We start from the raw sequence: 17,339 nt of genomic DNA on the forward strand, positions 1-17,339 counted from the left end.
CTACATTCTTTAAAAAAAAAATCATTTTTTTAAATTATAGAATTGAAAATTAAGCAGCACTGTAAAAGCACTTTCGCCCATGAAGATGAATAAACTCCAAATTATTCACACAAAGACGAGGCACAGTATAATCCAAGCAAGAAAATGTCAGAGTTGCAGTTAATGTTCTTTCTTTAATGCAGACGCATCAGTGGAATAAAATTATGATTGGCGTGAAATAGAAATAGTTTTTTTTAATGCATATTGCAAAAGAGGGAGCTGAATTACATTCCTTCTTGTGCATTTTCAAAAGAATTGTTTACTAATTTCCAGTCAGTTACACTTGTTCAACCCTCACTGTTTAATTTGGTATTAGCATAATTTAGTTTGCATGACCTCTATTGCCAGTGACGATGCATGAGAAGGAAAGAAACCAGTTTGACTCTCAGAGCCCAGGTTGAGTTTACAGGGCTGGTGATTAGAAAAACAAATAGATTAAAGCCATTAAATCTAATAAATAGGATTGGTTTTTTTTTTTACAAGAATATGAAAGAGTAATCAATGAAGGCATGACAAGGGAAGTGTTCTGGTTGGATTTCAGAGGCACTAAATGGACAGTTAGTGTGAGTTAACAAATATAGGCAACGATGAATCAAGAGTTAGTTAAGGGCGGTAAATGATCATTAATATTTGCAAAATATTCTGAAAATGAAAAGTATTATACAGTATAAATATTAGATATGATTATTGGTGTTCTTCTCAGAGAGGTCCAGATTCAGTAAAGCACTGAAGCACATGTCTAACTTTAAGCAAGTGAGTAGTTCCACTGACTTCTCACATAGGATTACTCATGTTCTTAAAGTTAGGCTTAAGTACCTTGCTGAACTGGGGCATAAGTCGAGTAACAAACAGAAATAAGGTTGTTTATAGGAACAGGAAGAGACCCTGCTTGCTCCAGTTTGTTTGCTCGATGGTCCCTGCATTGCTTTGCGTATATCAGTCAGCATGAGGATCATTACATTGTCTAGCATACTGCCCATCACAGAATAAAAGAAGTTTGATCAAACCAGTGGACACCATGAGCCCCATATGAAAGAAAAGAGCTGGGAAGAGAGATCTCTAGCCCACTGATGTTAATTTTTAATACATCTTGAAAAACTGGGAAATTCCAGAGGACTGGATGAGTGATATTCAAAAAGGACAAAAGGGATGACCCAGGTAATTATAAGGCTCGCTAGCCTCAAATCAATTGCAGGCAAAATAAAGGAAAAATGTTTGTGGGAGTCAATCAATAAAGAATTAAAGGATGGGACTATAACTATGCCAATATACATGGTTTTATGGAAAATAGATCTTGTCAAGCAAACCAAATTTCATTTTTTTATGAGATGACAAGTTTGGTTGATAAAGGTAACTGCATAGGTGTCTAATATACTTATACTTTTATAAGGCATTTGATTTAGCACCACCTGACATTTGCATTTAAAAAATTAGCACTATTCAATATTAGTAAAGCACATGATAAATGGAATAAGAACTGGCTAACTGAAGTAGTTGTCAAAGGGAAATCATCATTGAATAGGGGAATTTCTAGTGGGCTTCTGCAATGATCAGTTTTGGGTCTGACACTATTCAATATTTTATGAGTAATCTGGAATTAAACATAAAATCGTTGTGGATAAAATTTGCAGATGACAAAGACTGACAGAGTGGTAAATACCGATGAGGAGAGGGAAGTCATACAGAGTGATCTGGGTTGCTTGGTAAGCAGGGCCCATTCAAACCAAACGTGTTTGAATCAACCCAAATGCAAGGTTATACATCTAGGACCAAAGAATGCAGTCCATACCTGTAAAGTGTAGGACTGTATCCTGGAAAGCAGTGACTGATAAGGATTTAGTGGACGAACAACTGAACGTGAGCTCCCAGTGGGATGCTCTGGCCAAAAGGGATAATGTGATCTCTAGATGCATAAACAGGGAAGTAGTGAGTATGAGCAGGAAAATGATTTTACTTCTGGTGATACCAATACAGGAATAATGCATCCTGCCCTGGTGACCAGATTTAAAAAAAGATGTCAAAAATTGGAGAGTGTACAGAAAAGAACACAAAAGTGATTTGAAGGCTGGAAAAAATGCTTTACAGTGAGAGACTGAAGGAGCTCAATGTGTTTAACTTATAAAAAAAGTCAAGAAGAGACTTGAAGAGGAAGAGGAAGAAAACACTGGGTAATAAAGGGCTCTTTAATCTAGTGGAGTAAGGCATAACAAAAACCCGTAGCTGGAAGTTAAAAGCCAGACAAATTCAAATTAGAAATATGGCACAATTTTTTTTTTAAACAGTGAGGATGATTAACTATTGCAACAAACTAACAAGGGATATTGCCAATGCATCATCTCTTGAAATCTTCAGATCAAGACTGGATTTCTTTTTGGAAAACATGCTTTAGTCAAACAAGTTATTGCGCTTAAATACAGGGATAACTCATTGAAATTCTATGACCTGTATTATACAGGTTAGACTAGATAAACTAATGGTCCCTTTTGGCCTTAAAAATCTATGAATCTACGACCCCAAAGAGCTAAATAGGACTCTAGAGACAAACAGTGAGTATCCCTGATAAAACTGCAACTAAAATATTGTGTAAAGTTTTTAAGATTTGCTCACTTAAAAAAGAATATCCAAGTTTGAGCTAAAATTACACTGGTCTACAATTTTTGAGAAGTCGTCTGCTTCAGAGATAAAAAGTCTATTTATTATGTATTTTGATGTGCTGAATTCAAATATGACAATTAAAACAACTGATTGGCTACTGTTTCTAAGATATTTAAGTTTTTACATTTTATGTCTATGGATATTGTGTAAGATAGTAGAGTTTTAATCATAAATTGTAAACCTAGGTCTTTTCATGTGTTTATGGTTGCTTTACATGATAATATTTCACCTGTCCTGTTTATGTAACACTTTAAAAATCAGCAAAAGGGTTATATAAATAAAATGTATTATGAAACAAAAGGCAAAAAACTATTCTGTACATAGTTTAGTCCTATTCAGTGTCTACTCGGCGCTTCTTGGCTTGTCTCTTGTATTCATTAAACGGAGCATCTCTTGTCACTGTCCAGCAATAGTCTGCAAGCATTGATGGGCTCCATTTGCCCTGATAGCGTTTCTCCATTGTTGCAATGTCCTGGTGAAATCGCTCGCCGTGCTCGTCGCTCACTGCTCCGCAGTTCGGTGGAAAAAAATCTAGATGAGAGTGCAAAAAATGTATCTTTAGTAACATGTTGCAAGCAAGGCTTTTGTATGCCTTAAGGAGGTTTTCCACCAACAACCTGTAGTTGTCTGCCTTGTTGTTTCCGAGAAAATTTATTGCCACTAACTGGAAGGCTTTCCATGCCGTCTTTTCCTTGCCACGTAGTGCATGGTCAAATGCATCATCTCGAAGAAGTTCACGAATCTGAGGACCATCAAAGACACCTTCCTTTATCTTAGCTTCACTTAACCTTGGAAATTTTCCACGGAGGTACTTGAAAGCTGCTTGTGTTTTGTCAATGGCCTTGACAAAGTTCTTCATCAGACCCAGCTTGATGTGTAAGGGTGGTAACAAAATCTTCTTCGATTCAACAAGTGGTGGATGCTGAACACTTTTCCTCCCAGGCTCCAATGACTGTCGGAGTGGCCAATCTTTCTTGATGTAGTGGGAATCTCTTGCACGACTATCCCATTCGCAGAGAAAACAGCAGTACTTTGTGTATCCAGTCTGCAGACCAAGCAAGAGAGCAACAACCTTCAAATCGCCACAAAGCTGCCACTGATGTTGGTCATAGTTTATGTACCTCAAAAGTTGTTTCATGTTGTCATAGGTTTCCTTCATATGGACTGCATGACCAACTGGAATTGATGGCAAAACATTGCCATTATGCAGTAAAACAGCTTTAAGACTCGTCTTCGATGAATCAATGAACAGTCTCCACTCATCTGGATGGTGAACGATGTTGAGGGCTGCCATCACACCATCGATGTTGTTGCAGGCTACAAGATCACCTTCCATGAAGAAAAATGGGACAAGATCCTTTTGACGGTCACGGAACATGGAAACCCTAACATCACCTGCCAGGAGATTCCACTGCTGTAGTCTGGAGCCCAACAGCTCTGCCTTACTCTTGGGTAGTTCCAAGTCCCTGACAAGGTCATTCAGTTCACCTTGTGTTATGAGGTGTGGTTCAGAGGAGGAGGATGGGAGAAAATGTGGGTCCTGTGACATTGATGGTTCAGGACCAGAAGTTTCATCCTCTTCCTCTTCCTCGTCTGACTCAAGTGAGAATGATTCTGGTACATCAAGAACCGGCAGTCCTTCTCCGTGGGGTACTGGGCGTATTGCTGATGGAATGTTTGGATAATGCACAATCCACTTTTCCTTCTTTGACACACCTTTCCCAACTGGAGGCACCATGCAGAAGTAACAATTGCTGGTATGATCTGTTGGCTCTCTCCAAATCATTGGCACTGCAAAAGGCATAGATTTCCTTTTCCTGTTCAACCACTGGCGAAGATTTGTTGCACAAGTGTTGCAGCACATGTGTGGGGCCCACCTCTTGTCCTGATCTCCAATTTTGCAGCCAAAATAAAGGTGATAGGCTTTCTTAACCATAGTGGTTATACTGCGCTTTTGTGATGCAAAAGTCACTTCACCACAAACATAGCAGAAGTTATCTGCACTGTTCACACAAGTACGAGGCATCTCTGCTCACTTTGGCTAAACAGAAATGTGTCCCTTTGCAAAATCAAACACTGACAAATAAGAGAGCACGACACTGCATGATTTCTAGAGCTGATATAGGGCAATTTGTTCAGCAGAGTGATGTAAGCTTTGTTATGATTGCATCATCCATGACTTCTAGGAATAACATGATGACACAATACCAGCTTCAGATTGCATCATTCATTGTTTTGCCTAAAAAGCAAGTACTGTCCAAACCCAGTCATAGATTTATTCATAGATCCAGTCAAAGATGTATTTTAGTCATTTCTGGTTTAAATTGAGATGCCTTCCCTTTATAACTCACTTATCCTCCGCCATTCCCAAGTCAAGGGTCGTATATACTGACCCAATAGCATATCTTGAAAACTAGAGCCAATCAACAATTTTAAGCATCATTTTCGTTCTCAGTGACCCAGAATTAGTAAAGTTTGACTACATTTATTTCAGAAGCATTTTGGCTGTAGAGCAGTGTTACAGAACAGAGTAGTAATAATGCTGATTCATTGCATGGAATAGCTGTGTCATGACAAAAAGTACAAATAAATTAAAGCATGTTTGGTTTGGAAAAAAGACTGCAACCTAGTGAAAAAAGTGGCTGCCTTATATTAAAGGGGGGAAAAAAGGCTCATAATACAGGGAACAAGCAAGTATTGTTAGGGAAATGATAAAATAACCTAATAGGTCTTGTATGTTGTGACTCTGGGAATTACAGGTGACCGTATTATTGATTCAAGTACCTAAAGTGAACACAATCTATTCTAGAATGCAGTCTGATTTAACCAAAGAGAAAATAAAAAATCCTAACCATATGCATGTAGGTCTGCACATGTCTTTTTTTAATTACCTTCAGCTGTGTGTTGTAAGGTGACCATTATACAACGTACTCGAAGATCCAAAATAAGATCCTGGATGATATGAAGCATATCATTTGGTATTTCAAGTGCAGTAAGGGACTCATAACTAAGCCTGGAAGGAGAAGAAAATAAAATGAAGGTTAGGTTTAAACCAACAGTTTTCTAGACAATACTGCTAAATATCACAAAGTTACTTAGGAGTTTCTTTTGCTTATGGATAATATTATTCCTCTCAACAGTAAGCTTTTTAAACTGTGATATCATCCATAATACCATAGGTATGTTTTACTATCTGGTTCATTCATTTGTTGAAACCATATCAATATAGAGCTTCACTGTTGTACTGTATAAACTTGACAAAGTTTAGGCCACTGATGTGCTAATACCACTGCATATCACAATGACCAATATTGTCTTGTCGTTTCTTTGTAATTCTCCATCTGTCTGTATCCATCTGTTGTCTCTTGTTTTATACTTAGATTGAAGGCTCTTTGGGGCAAGGACCGTCCTTTTGGTTGTACAGCACGTTGCACAGTGGTGTTTTGGTCCACGATCAGCACTCCTAGGGGTGATCATAAAATAAATAGCAACAGAGCCTGCAGTGAAGGGTAACGTGAAGGTATACCACCCTAGCAGAGCATAATGGTTTGACGTGCCAATATGGAACACAGTTACTGTGCCACCTCTAAAGACAGTGCAGCATGGACTCACCCAACACAACTTAATTTCCACCAGCCCAGCACCACTGACTGGTGTGGAAGAGAGTGGGGCCATGCCTTATCATTCTCCCTATGAGGATTGTAGCACCCTATATACTTGTAAGGGGCAGCATTTGCAGTCTTAACTGGAGGGCTGCAATTGTGCCAAATCTTTACACAGGGACACAAAGGAAGACCGGAGAAGAGTTAAGAACACAAGAATGGCCATCCTAGGTCAGACCAATGGTCCATCTAGCCTGATATCTTGTTTTCTGACACTGGCCAATACCAGATGCTTCAAAGGGAATGAACAGAACAGGGCAATTATCAATTATCCATCCCCTGTCCTCCAGTCCCAGCATCTGGCAATCAGAGGCTCAGGGACACCCAGAGCATGGGGTTGTACCCATGGCCATTTTCGCTAATAGCCATTGATGGACCTATAAGAACGGCCATACTGAGTCAGACCAAAGCTTCATCTAGCCCAGTATCCTGTCTTCCGACAGTGGCCAATGCCAGGTGCCCCAGAGGGAATGAACAGAATAGGTAATCATCAAGTGATCCATCCTGTTGCCCAATCCCAACTTCTGACAAACAGAGGCTAGGGACACCATCCTGGCTAATAGTCATTGATGGACCAATCCTCCATGAATTTATCTAGTTCTTTTTTGAACCCTGTTATAGTCTTGGCCTTCACAACATCCTTTGGCAAGGAGTTCCACAGGTTAACTGTGTGTTGTGTGAAAAAATACTTTGTTTGTTTTAAACTTGCTGCCTATTAATTTCATTTGGTGACCCCCAGTTCTTGTGTTATGAGAAGAAGTAAATAACACTTCCTTATTTACTTTCTCCACACCAGTCATGATTTTATAGACCTCAATCATATTGCCCCTTAGTTGTCTCTTTTCCAAGCTGAAAAGTCCCAGTCTTATTAATCTCTCCTCTTATGGCAGCTGTTCCATACCCCTAATAATTTTTGTTGCCCTTTTCAGAACCTTTTCCAATTCCAATGTATCTTTTTTGAGATGGGGTGACCACATCTGCACGCAGTATTCAACATGTGGGTGTACAATGGATTTATATAGAGGCAGTATGATATTTTCTGTCTTATCATCTATCCCTTTCTTAATGATTCCCAACATTCTGTTTGCTTTATTGACTGCCGCTGCACACTGAGTGGATGTTTTCAGAGAATTATCCACAATGACTCCAAGATCTCTTTCTTGAGTGATAACAGCTAATTAAGACTCCATCATTTTATATTTATAGTTGGGATTATGTTTTCCAATGTGCAATACTTTGCATTACTATCGTCAATGAATTTATCTAATTCTTTTTTTACCCAGTTATAGTTTTGGCCTTCACAACATCCCCTGGCAATAAGTTCTAAAGGTTGATTGTGCCCTGTGTGAAGAAATACTTCCTTTTATTTGTTTTAAACCCACTGCCTATCAAAGACACTACACTGGCTGCATCTCCTTAATGTTTCCGAATTGGGCAAGAACTAGGCAAATGGAGTCACTGCCATTCTCCCTACCCTTGAGCAGGGCATAAGTATCGGGAATAGCTAGCAGCAGGAACCAGGCTCCAAGTGTGGGCACTTGATAACCCTCCACCAACCACCAGGACTTTTGTGGGGTTGGAAAGCCATTATCTTTCCTGCTCCTCTTTCTGAGCAGAGTGCAGGCACTGAGAGCAGCCATCATCAGGGGATGGACACAAATCTTCAAACTTTCATCACTCTGTGTGCCACTATCACTGCCCTGTGATTCTGGAATGTCATCTGGTAACTATCCACAACTTTGTTCACACCACTACTATTGTCTGCTCAGCATGACCACTTAATTAGCTGATTATAAGCCATCATTAGTTCACTTAACCATCTAGGAAATGAGGAATACAAACAGTGGTCACCTGTGAAAACTCTGGTTTCAGTGACTAGCCCAACATTACATCAGAATTTAAGAGGAGGCAAGGACAGAAATCAATTCTCCAAGATGACATTCAGCTGCCCAATTTATGAGGCCATCCCTTCTCTTCCTGCAATCTCCTGCCTCATTTACTACACACCTTTCAACTTCTAAAACTAATGAAAAAGAGGTCCTATAGACAACAGCCTCTTTCACTACACAACCATGATTCATCTACAGAGCACTGTCCATCCTGTGCACTGAGACAAGACTCCCAAGGAAAAAATATAGCAAGTGATCATGTAATTACAGATTGTATCATAATGCATATATACACAAGTAGGCTGAATTAATCTTGCACAGGCAACCTTAATTTTGACATTTCCTAACTTTTGTGTCCTTGACTTTGCAACATTAGCGATCTTTCAGTTGAACGCAAAACAAATAAAAAAATAAGGCACAGTTTAGACTATGTTATGCATACTAAAGACTCATACGACACAGACCAATAGCCCCAGTTACCTTACAGTCTGGATGACATGTGTTAGCCACTGTCCAGAGAGTTCAGATTTCATCTCCCAGCCACCATACTGTCTCAACTCTCCTTCTCTGAGGCTGAATGGAAGCAAAGCTCCACGGATGAGTTTTGCCAGGGACTGCATCACCTCCTGAATCATTTTCTGTCACAGCATAAAAGAACATCACAAAAATAAATACTTAGAAACTGCACCAATACTTTTAACCAGTTATGTATTCATCACATAATCTAGTCTGAAATGGCAGGCATACATTTCAAATTTCACTAAGGAATATAACTTTACTTACATAGCAAACACCCACATAACAAGCACTACAGCACTGTACAACATAATTAAAACAAATACAATATATAAAACAAAAAAATCACTTTAACATAAACACAAACAACAGGGTCCAAATTAGGACAGAGAAGGCAATAAACCTAGGGCTAATAAGGGTCACTGCAAAAAACAACTGTGAAAAATAAAGATTTAAATTTATTTTTAAAGCAGGGATAAAATAAAATGGATTTTAGGGGTTGGATATAAAGAAAGTGAGTTCCAAGATGCAGGGCCCACCACAGCCAAAGCGTGATTGTCTGTAGAGGCTTCATACGTGATGGCAGGTTCTTAAATGGCCGGTGATGTGTGAGCATACTTGCCAGTACAAGGTATCTGCCTTTTGCTTAGATTGTAGTCTCTTGTAGAGCAAGAATCAGGGCTTTTTTTTGTGGGGGGAGAGGGGAAGTGACTATTGTTTTTTGGGTGCCGAACCTAAAACAGCTTAAAGGGGCCTGATTATTACAGGGTCAACGCTCACCACTATTTGAAAATTAAGCCTTCTTCAGGTGTCTTAATCTGAAGGACCACCTAAACGAAAACAAGTCTGCGCACCAAGCTTACCTTGAAATCATTTTGTCTTTGCCTAGCATTCTTCTTTGATCTTTCCATTTGACCAGATTTTTCAGCAGTCTTGTAAAAATGAGAAACAATTGAAAAGTATCAGTGTCTGGTAACCACGGCTTTCAATTTTAAAACCATTCTAAAAAGATGCATCAAGGCAAAGGGGTCAAAAATGCTTCGTGAGTTTACAATGGGATAAAAGAAGCTAACTCAAGTCACATCTACAAGCAAAGTCTCCACAAGTCAACAAGTATTTACTTATAGTAGCTATCAAGCTGCTAGTGTTTAAGTGTGGGGCACAATGTGCCAAAACAACCTAAAATAAAAGGTGGAAGTAAAATAACAGTGTAAGAAGTATAAGCTTCATTGAAGTCAAGCAATATTTTCCTCTAATGCTTTTGCATTAACATTGTTAAAAGAGCTCTAAAATCCATGGCTCAATCCTGCAGTAAGTCTACAGGAAAAGAATCTTCAAGTCCCCAGTAGGTGAGAGGTGCCTGGAGGAAAATTTGGGTCTAAAATAAAGTACATTCTTTGTAATGATGGATAGTGCAGAAGTACTGTGTGTTCTCCTTTTTCTTTTGGCTTAGTACTTTGTTTCAGAAGACAGAGTCCATTATTCTCCAAAGTGAAGAACTAAATCATCTGTAATGGACTTACAATGAAGATTTATCATCATCTTGCTGGACAATTCACATATCTGAAAATTTAGAAGCACCAAAGCACATCTGCACTAGCAACTTTGGTTACAGTTGTGTGAAGAAAAGAATATGGCTTGAACAGTGCTCTTACTGTTAGCAGTTTTCAAATGCAAGTGATAATTATATATTTGTGTGTGAAGTGTGCCATAACACAAAGCAAGTTTCATAGAAAAAGCTGTTTAAAAGATTGGATTAGAGAAGTAGGTGGAATTGTACAGCTAAGAACATTTGCTAATTTAATGTATGCACTGTGACACCTACTGGACAAAAGTATATTACCAGAATTGTAGTTTGGAAAAGATATTCTTAAAACTGTCCTCAAAGCAGTAATATAATCAATATATTTTTAAAATGACTAAATAAGTTTCATGTTTTTTTTTATAATTCATCATTTGTTAGAAGTTCTTCAGATTATTTTGTAGTTAGCATACAATGACCAACAAGAAATTCAAATAGAAAGAAGCTTGTCAAAAACACTTTAGAGATTTTAAATTCTCTGTTTTCCTTTAGTATTCTGAACTGTACCATCTTATATTAATCAGAACAATTCCTGCATATTACTGATGAACCTCATATATACTGTCCTCTTTTTTATTGCTTTTTTCGGATTAAAAAAATCAATCATATTGAATAAACTTCTCTATGCTGCAGGTACCTTTTAAAATGTTACTCAACTAAAGTTTTAAAACAGTTTTGATTGCTCCCTTAAAGCCCTGATATGAAGTTATATTAAAGAAAAAATATAAAAGATCTTAAGATACTTTTGCCCTTAGTGATTTCGTTGAATAAAAATCTTAACCCTTTCCTGCACAGACAGACCAAAACTACTTTGTGGTAAGACCAACGGTTATATTTCACTGTTTTGACTTCACATATGCTACTTCATATGGATCTGAGTGGTTCAAAGAGCTGCAAACTTTTAAAGCTGTTAGAAATAGCACATAAATCTTTAACTGTCACTATTCTAAGACGAACAGCCTACCTTTATGCCAAGAAAAATGTATATAACTTCACAACAGAAAATAGAACCAGCTTGTTATTTATCACTGGGTTTTTCTTTTGTATTAGAGTTAATCTATTTCAGGCTTATGGATTTCAATCAAATGGTTCTCTGTACATTGTTCTCATGATTTTCTCTCTCTGTCTCCAAAATTATGGTGAGCAACATTTTGTTTCTCACATACCAATAAATAGCAAGGAAATGTAGTAAGGACACCTTCAATGATGCCTAAAATCCATACTATTGGCAAAATTCTACAGCTTGTGGAGGTGTTGCGGCTGAAGCTCTCCTCAGGAGCTCCTAATGAGGTTTCCTAGGCCCCCATCCATTTTTGGATAGCTAGTGGCAACAAGAGCCTGCACTGTCCACAGGATTTTGGCCATTTCCTACATATGGACAAAAAAGGAGCAAAGGGATGAGGATGAGTTGCTTGTCCAGTCAGAATCTGGCCCTATGAAAGTACAGGATAGGTACCTCAACAGTTTAACATGCAAATTAACTCCAACTTTTTTGCAATGGAAACAATGTTCTGACCAGGCATTATACAAGATTGCTGCATTTTCTCTTGCACTTACTCTCACAAGCAGAACTGCTCAACTTTGTGTACAATTGTAAACATAGTGTCAGTGTCTCTTGAAATTTCTCACAGACAGAAAACTACATTAATTTACAGTTGAGGTTTTAAAGTCCAAATCCAATCTCTAATAACCAGAAATGTATTATTACCAAAACTGTAGTTATTTTCAAATTAAAAGCTTCAGGAGGATTCTCATCACTTTCACTAGAGAATAATGGCATGATTCTCTATGGAAAAAACACTGGGTAGGAGTCAAATTCCTACATTTTAATACTGCCTCTACTTCTCGATCACTGTATGGCATTGACAAATGCATGTTCTCTCTTTCCCTCGGATTTCCATTTGTGAAATGGGGACAACAAAATGCATCCACTTCTGAGGATTTTAGGTGAGCGGCAGACATGACCGATTTGGTCAACTTAATGTACCCTCTGTACACACATGCACATCATACATCATTTGGAAGCTTATTAGGTCTACTTGTAGATGAGGTAGGATATGGAGCCATCATGTGGTGCTATTACCATAGAAATGGGGGATAAATACAACACCATAAATTGTTAAAATGATCACTGAAATAATTTGCATTCATTTCTTTAGTTTAATGACACTTATTCAAAGACATAAAATTGGATTTCTTTGTGACCTCAAAGCACCACCCCAACAATCTAAACCAGCATTTCTCAAACTGGGGTCCGTGGACACCTGGGGGGTCCCTGAGGATACCCCAGAGGGTCCGCAGGCCCCGCTGATCAACTCCTCCTCCTCCCTCCCAGTGCCTCAGGCACACTAAAAGTCCGGTGGCGCAGTGGGGCGAAGGCAGGCTTCCTACCTACCCCAGCTCTGCGCTGCTTCCGGAAAACGGGGGGCTGGGGTGGTTGCAGGGAGGGGGTCTCTGTGCGCTGCCCCCACCCCAAGCGCCGACTCCAGAGCTCCCACTGGCCAGGAACTGCAGCCAATGGGAGCTGTGGGGGTGGTGCCTGTGGGCAGGGGCAGCGCACAGAGACCCCCTGGCTCCCCCGCCTAGGAGCTGCTGCCAGAGAGATGTGCCGGTCGCTTTCGGGAGCCACCTGGGGTAAGCACCGTCTAGACGGAGCCCTAACCTCCTCCTGCATCCGAACCCCCTGCCCCAGCCCAGAGCCCACATCCAAACTCCCTCTCTGAGTCCACACCCCTCACCCACTCCTGTACCCCAGCCTGGTGAAAGTGAGTGAGGGTGAGGGAGAGCAAGCAACAGAGGGAGGATGGATGGAATGAGCGGGGTGCATGACCTCAAAAGGTTGGGGGCAGGGACGTGGCAAGGACTGAGCGGGGGGTTTGGGGGGTCCCCGATTTTTTTAAAATCAAAATGGGGGTCCTCAGGTTGCTAAACTTTGAGAGCAGCTGATCTAAACAATCTAAAACAAATCTAGTAATACATTTGTATTGGTATAATTGAAACGTGATAACGCTGGTGACATTTCTGGACAATTATCATCATCTTGTACATCATTATGATCTCTGGCAAGAGTGAGTGGGCTACCAATATCATTGTTCCTTTGGCATGTACACAGTTCTGTGCAGACAAGAACGTTATGACTACAGACACAGCTGATTGCTCAGCAACCCTTTCTGGTACAGGCACAAATAAGGTCTTGTAGAAGCTCAGATGCCACTGGGCCTTTGAAGAATACAGGAAGCTGTTCATCATCCTCATTTTTCCTTCCATGTTGTAATGGTGATCCATGATTTGCTTTACTTATGTGTGAAGACATCCAAACCTTTGTTTGCCAAGATGCTGTTGTGACATGCTCTTCAAAACTCTCCTCACATGGTGGGATTCTGGCCAGTAACTTGTCCTTCTTGATGGCTAGATTGAGGTGCAAGCAAGTCAGGTTTTTGTGGGTCTCCTCTTCTTTCTCACTCTGGTCATACAGGACTGCTATCAACTTCCTTGCTGCAGAAATTTGAAGCTTGTCCATCACAATCTCCCAATTTGGGAGGCTCTGAAGAGGTACGATCACTTTGTTTCGACAACATTAAACAGATTTTTTTTCTCCTATACCAAATAGGTATGTCAGAGAGTCACATGCTGTTAAGGCATGTAGAGCAGGAAGCATGTTGCAGACATCCAGAGTGAGTGCATCACAAATTTCATGCACAGATATGAAGAGATACTTGTTAGTTGTGCTGGTAATGATGGCTGTTTCAATCTACATGTTATCTACGTGTTCCATTTCTGGAAAGTAGTGAACAGCAATGACCAAAACATCTGTATCAGGTGACCTAATTACAATGGTTCCTTTGATACCAAAAGCCATATTGGCACATACAACATACAGAAGCATCTTTGTATCAGCTTTCTCTTGAATACTGTACAGGCTTCTTCAACAGCTCAACTGGTGATGGACTTTGCTGCTTCACCACTGGAAAGGTGGTGTTTGTGTTGGGTGTGCTCCTACACTCAGGTGCACTTTGAACCATACATTCACAGAGGAATTTTGCAACTGAGTGTTCGTTGGATGCCACGTTTTAAAACATTTTCCCATGGGGGCACAGGGTGTCCACCAATCACCTGGTATTTCTTGCATCCAACCTTAGATCCTGTTCGGAGCGATCTTTCTGAAATTTTCAGAGTTACTATTGTCATACCCGTCAAAGATTCCAATTAAAGAATTAGCTTCAAATCCTTTTAGGACCTGCCTCAAATACTCAGTAGCCAATTTGTCAAATGTGTAGACTGTCTCCAGCTATCATTTGTATGACAGCCTTGGCATCTGAGAGGTACACTATGGTTTCTTTGTTGCATGCTCTTAGCTCATGGATTTTTTCAGCTTGAGCTTTCAACTGATGCCCTAATTCAGCTTTGTCTGTTCTTCTTATAGTTCCATCACCATGAAAAAGGAACATAGGCACAGATCCTATCGGGTGACTGAGGGTATGTCTATACTGAAAAGGCTACAGCGGCACAGCTGCAGTGCTTCAGCTGCGCTGCTGTAACACTTCAGTGTAGCCACTCACCACAATGATGAGAGAAATTGTCCTGTCACTATAGTTAATCTACCTCCCCGCAAGAAGTGGTAGCTAGGTCGATGGAAGAATTATTCTGTCAACCTAGCCATGTCTACACTGGGGATTAGGTCAGCATAGCTGTCTGTCTCAGGGGGGTGGATTTTTCAAACCCCTAAGAGACACAGCAGTGCCGATACAAGTTTTCAGTATTGACCAGCCCTAGGAACAGTTGCGACTGAAACATCATCTCTCCATCTTGCTAAGGACAGAGCTCTGTGGGAAAACAGTTTTGGGACTGAGAGCTGTTATGATTGTCCCTCCTTGCCAGACTTTAGTCTTCTTGGCTATGTCAGCAAATGTTTTGATGTCAAATTTCTAGACTGGGCTGAAGAAGCTTCATGTGCCATCAGAATCAAGTGCACCTCTCACAAATCTCTCCATTTGTTCTTCACCACCTGCTATTTTCAGTAGAGACTCTTGTACAACTGACGCTATGAGTCAGGGTCAAATCGGTTTCTCATATTGTTGATGACATGGTTGATAAGAGCTATAACATGCTCTTCATCCCTTTTCATTACAGAGGCAAGAACTTAATTGTGGACTTTGTCTTCACTACTTCTTGTTAGGTCCCTTCTTTCTCTCATAGCTTTTGGCATATTCATAATATGAAGCTCTGTACCATCATCTCGAACACTAGTACTGACCCATGCATAAGTGTCACTGAATTAAAAAGCTAGTTTCTAGAATATTTCAAAGCTTAGTACTTCATGCATAGGCAGTACAAATTAAAATCTTCTACCAGGCAGACTAGATGCTACATTGTTTTGTTCAAATGCTTACAAATGGGGAAGCATTACATTAAGAATTCACGTATAGTTATATCTACCCACTATGCTGTACAAACGATGAGAATGCAATCTACTGCTACTGGTGCATAATCTTCAGCGTGAGACTGATCTGATCAGCACATTTCAACTGAAAATATAGAAAACTATTATAATCACTTGTGAGATACTTTGACAATTAAGAATATGCAATGTGAAAACGTTTCATGTTAGTAGATTGCAAAATATTGATATTTGACATTTTTGTCACATGCTAACCAGCTTCATCATTCCTGGAAATAAAACAAAAAACAAAATTTGTCCATGCAAAACCAATACAATCTTTTAATACAGTCATTTGGTAGCTTTGACCAATAAACACCACATGAAGGTTTAAAAACTGTGGTCATAGTCATGTTGCAGTGTTTCCGCAACTGCGCAAATATGACACTCTCATTTTGGGTATCACTGTTTCACCTCGCCTACAGGTTTACAGCACCACTTGACAGTTCCAAATCAAAACTTATCTAAATGCACTTAAAATAAGCTTTCAAATGATATCTAATGTAGGTTTGTAGGCTGGGTACATTAAACTCCAAAAATATGGCACATGACATTTTTCTAGGAATTAGACTGAAATCAACCTTCATATTGGTAAGATGACCTAGCAATTGAAGGTTCCCTATTCTATTACCAGATAATGCCTTTCATCATCATTGGATAATGGCATAATTATACTTCCTCTTCTAGGGATGCCCCACCTTTAGTATCCTGCTACTGGAAAAATAGAGAAATGGCCAGGCCATTTTCAGCCTAACTTTTTCTGTCAAATACACTGTAGTTTTGTAAACTGGTGACTAGCAATTATACAAATCAAAATATATCATTATATTCTCTAGTTATAAAGGTTATTTATTAATGGAGATATCCCATCTCCTAGAACTGGAAGGGACCTTGAAAGGTCATCAAGTCCAGCCCCCTGCCTTCACTAGCAGGACCAAGTACTGATTTTGCCCCAGATCCCTAAGTGGCCCCCTCAAGGATTGAACTCACAACCCTGGGTTTAGTAGGCCAATGCTCAAACCACTGAGCTATCCCTCCCCCATACTGTTATATGACAGTATGTTGTATGCTATGCATATCTGAGTAATTACTAAAATTATTAACACTGTCATTTTGTATGATCACTGGTTTGAGTTACATTTCTTTTGATGATATAGCTTAAAAATATTTTCTGTTGCTCTGGGCATGATACTGTATTGCTACACAATTAATGGGCCAGATTTACTTAATACAAGACTGGATGAGGGGCACATACAATTGTGACACATGCCACTACAGTTATCTTGCACGTAGATTGGGCACAATAGTGTGTGTGTGTGTGTGTACGTACAATTCTAGGCTTCTGTCATCTTGAAACACTGGGGTTAAATCTATCCTCACATCCAAATTCTTCAAAGTCACAAAATATGTATGCCCATTCCAGAGTCAAACACTATCCCTCTAGCTTTGTCTCTCATATCTTTAAGATTCATCTAGTTTATCATTTCTTAAGATTACCAAACATCTTGTCTCCTTTCTTAGATGTTGATAAATGTAAAATCCAACATGGAACAGTTGGC

General features: G+C 39.6%; 1 protein-coding gene across 1 annotated transcript in view; it reads right to left on the reverse strand.

The window, feature by feature from the left end:
• EXOC2 (exocyst complex component 2) overlaps positions 1–17,339 on the reverse strand; it is a 204,913-nt gene that overhangs the window by 78,127 nt on the left and 109,447 nt on the right. The window contains exons 14-16 of the mRNA XM_065398970.1: positions 9,625–9,693; positions 8,726–8,883; positions 5,586–5,707 (exon numbers count right to left, since the gene is read on the reverse strand). Coding sequence (XP_065255042.1) covers positions 5,586–5,707; positions 8,726–8,883; positions 9,625–9,693 — 349 coding nt within the window. The remainder of the gene's footprint in view (positions 1–5,585; positions 5,708–8,725; positions 8,884–9,624; positions 9,694–17,339) is intronic.

Source organism: Emys orbicularis, chromosome 2, assembly GCF_028017835.1.
Source record: "Emys orbicularis isolate rEmyOrb1 chromosome 2, rEmyOrb1.hap1, whole genome shotgun sequence".
In the NCBI taxonomy this organism is placed as follows: domain Eukaryota; kingdom Metazoa; phylum Chordata; order Testudines; family Emydidae; genus Emys; species Emys orbicularis.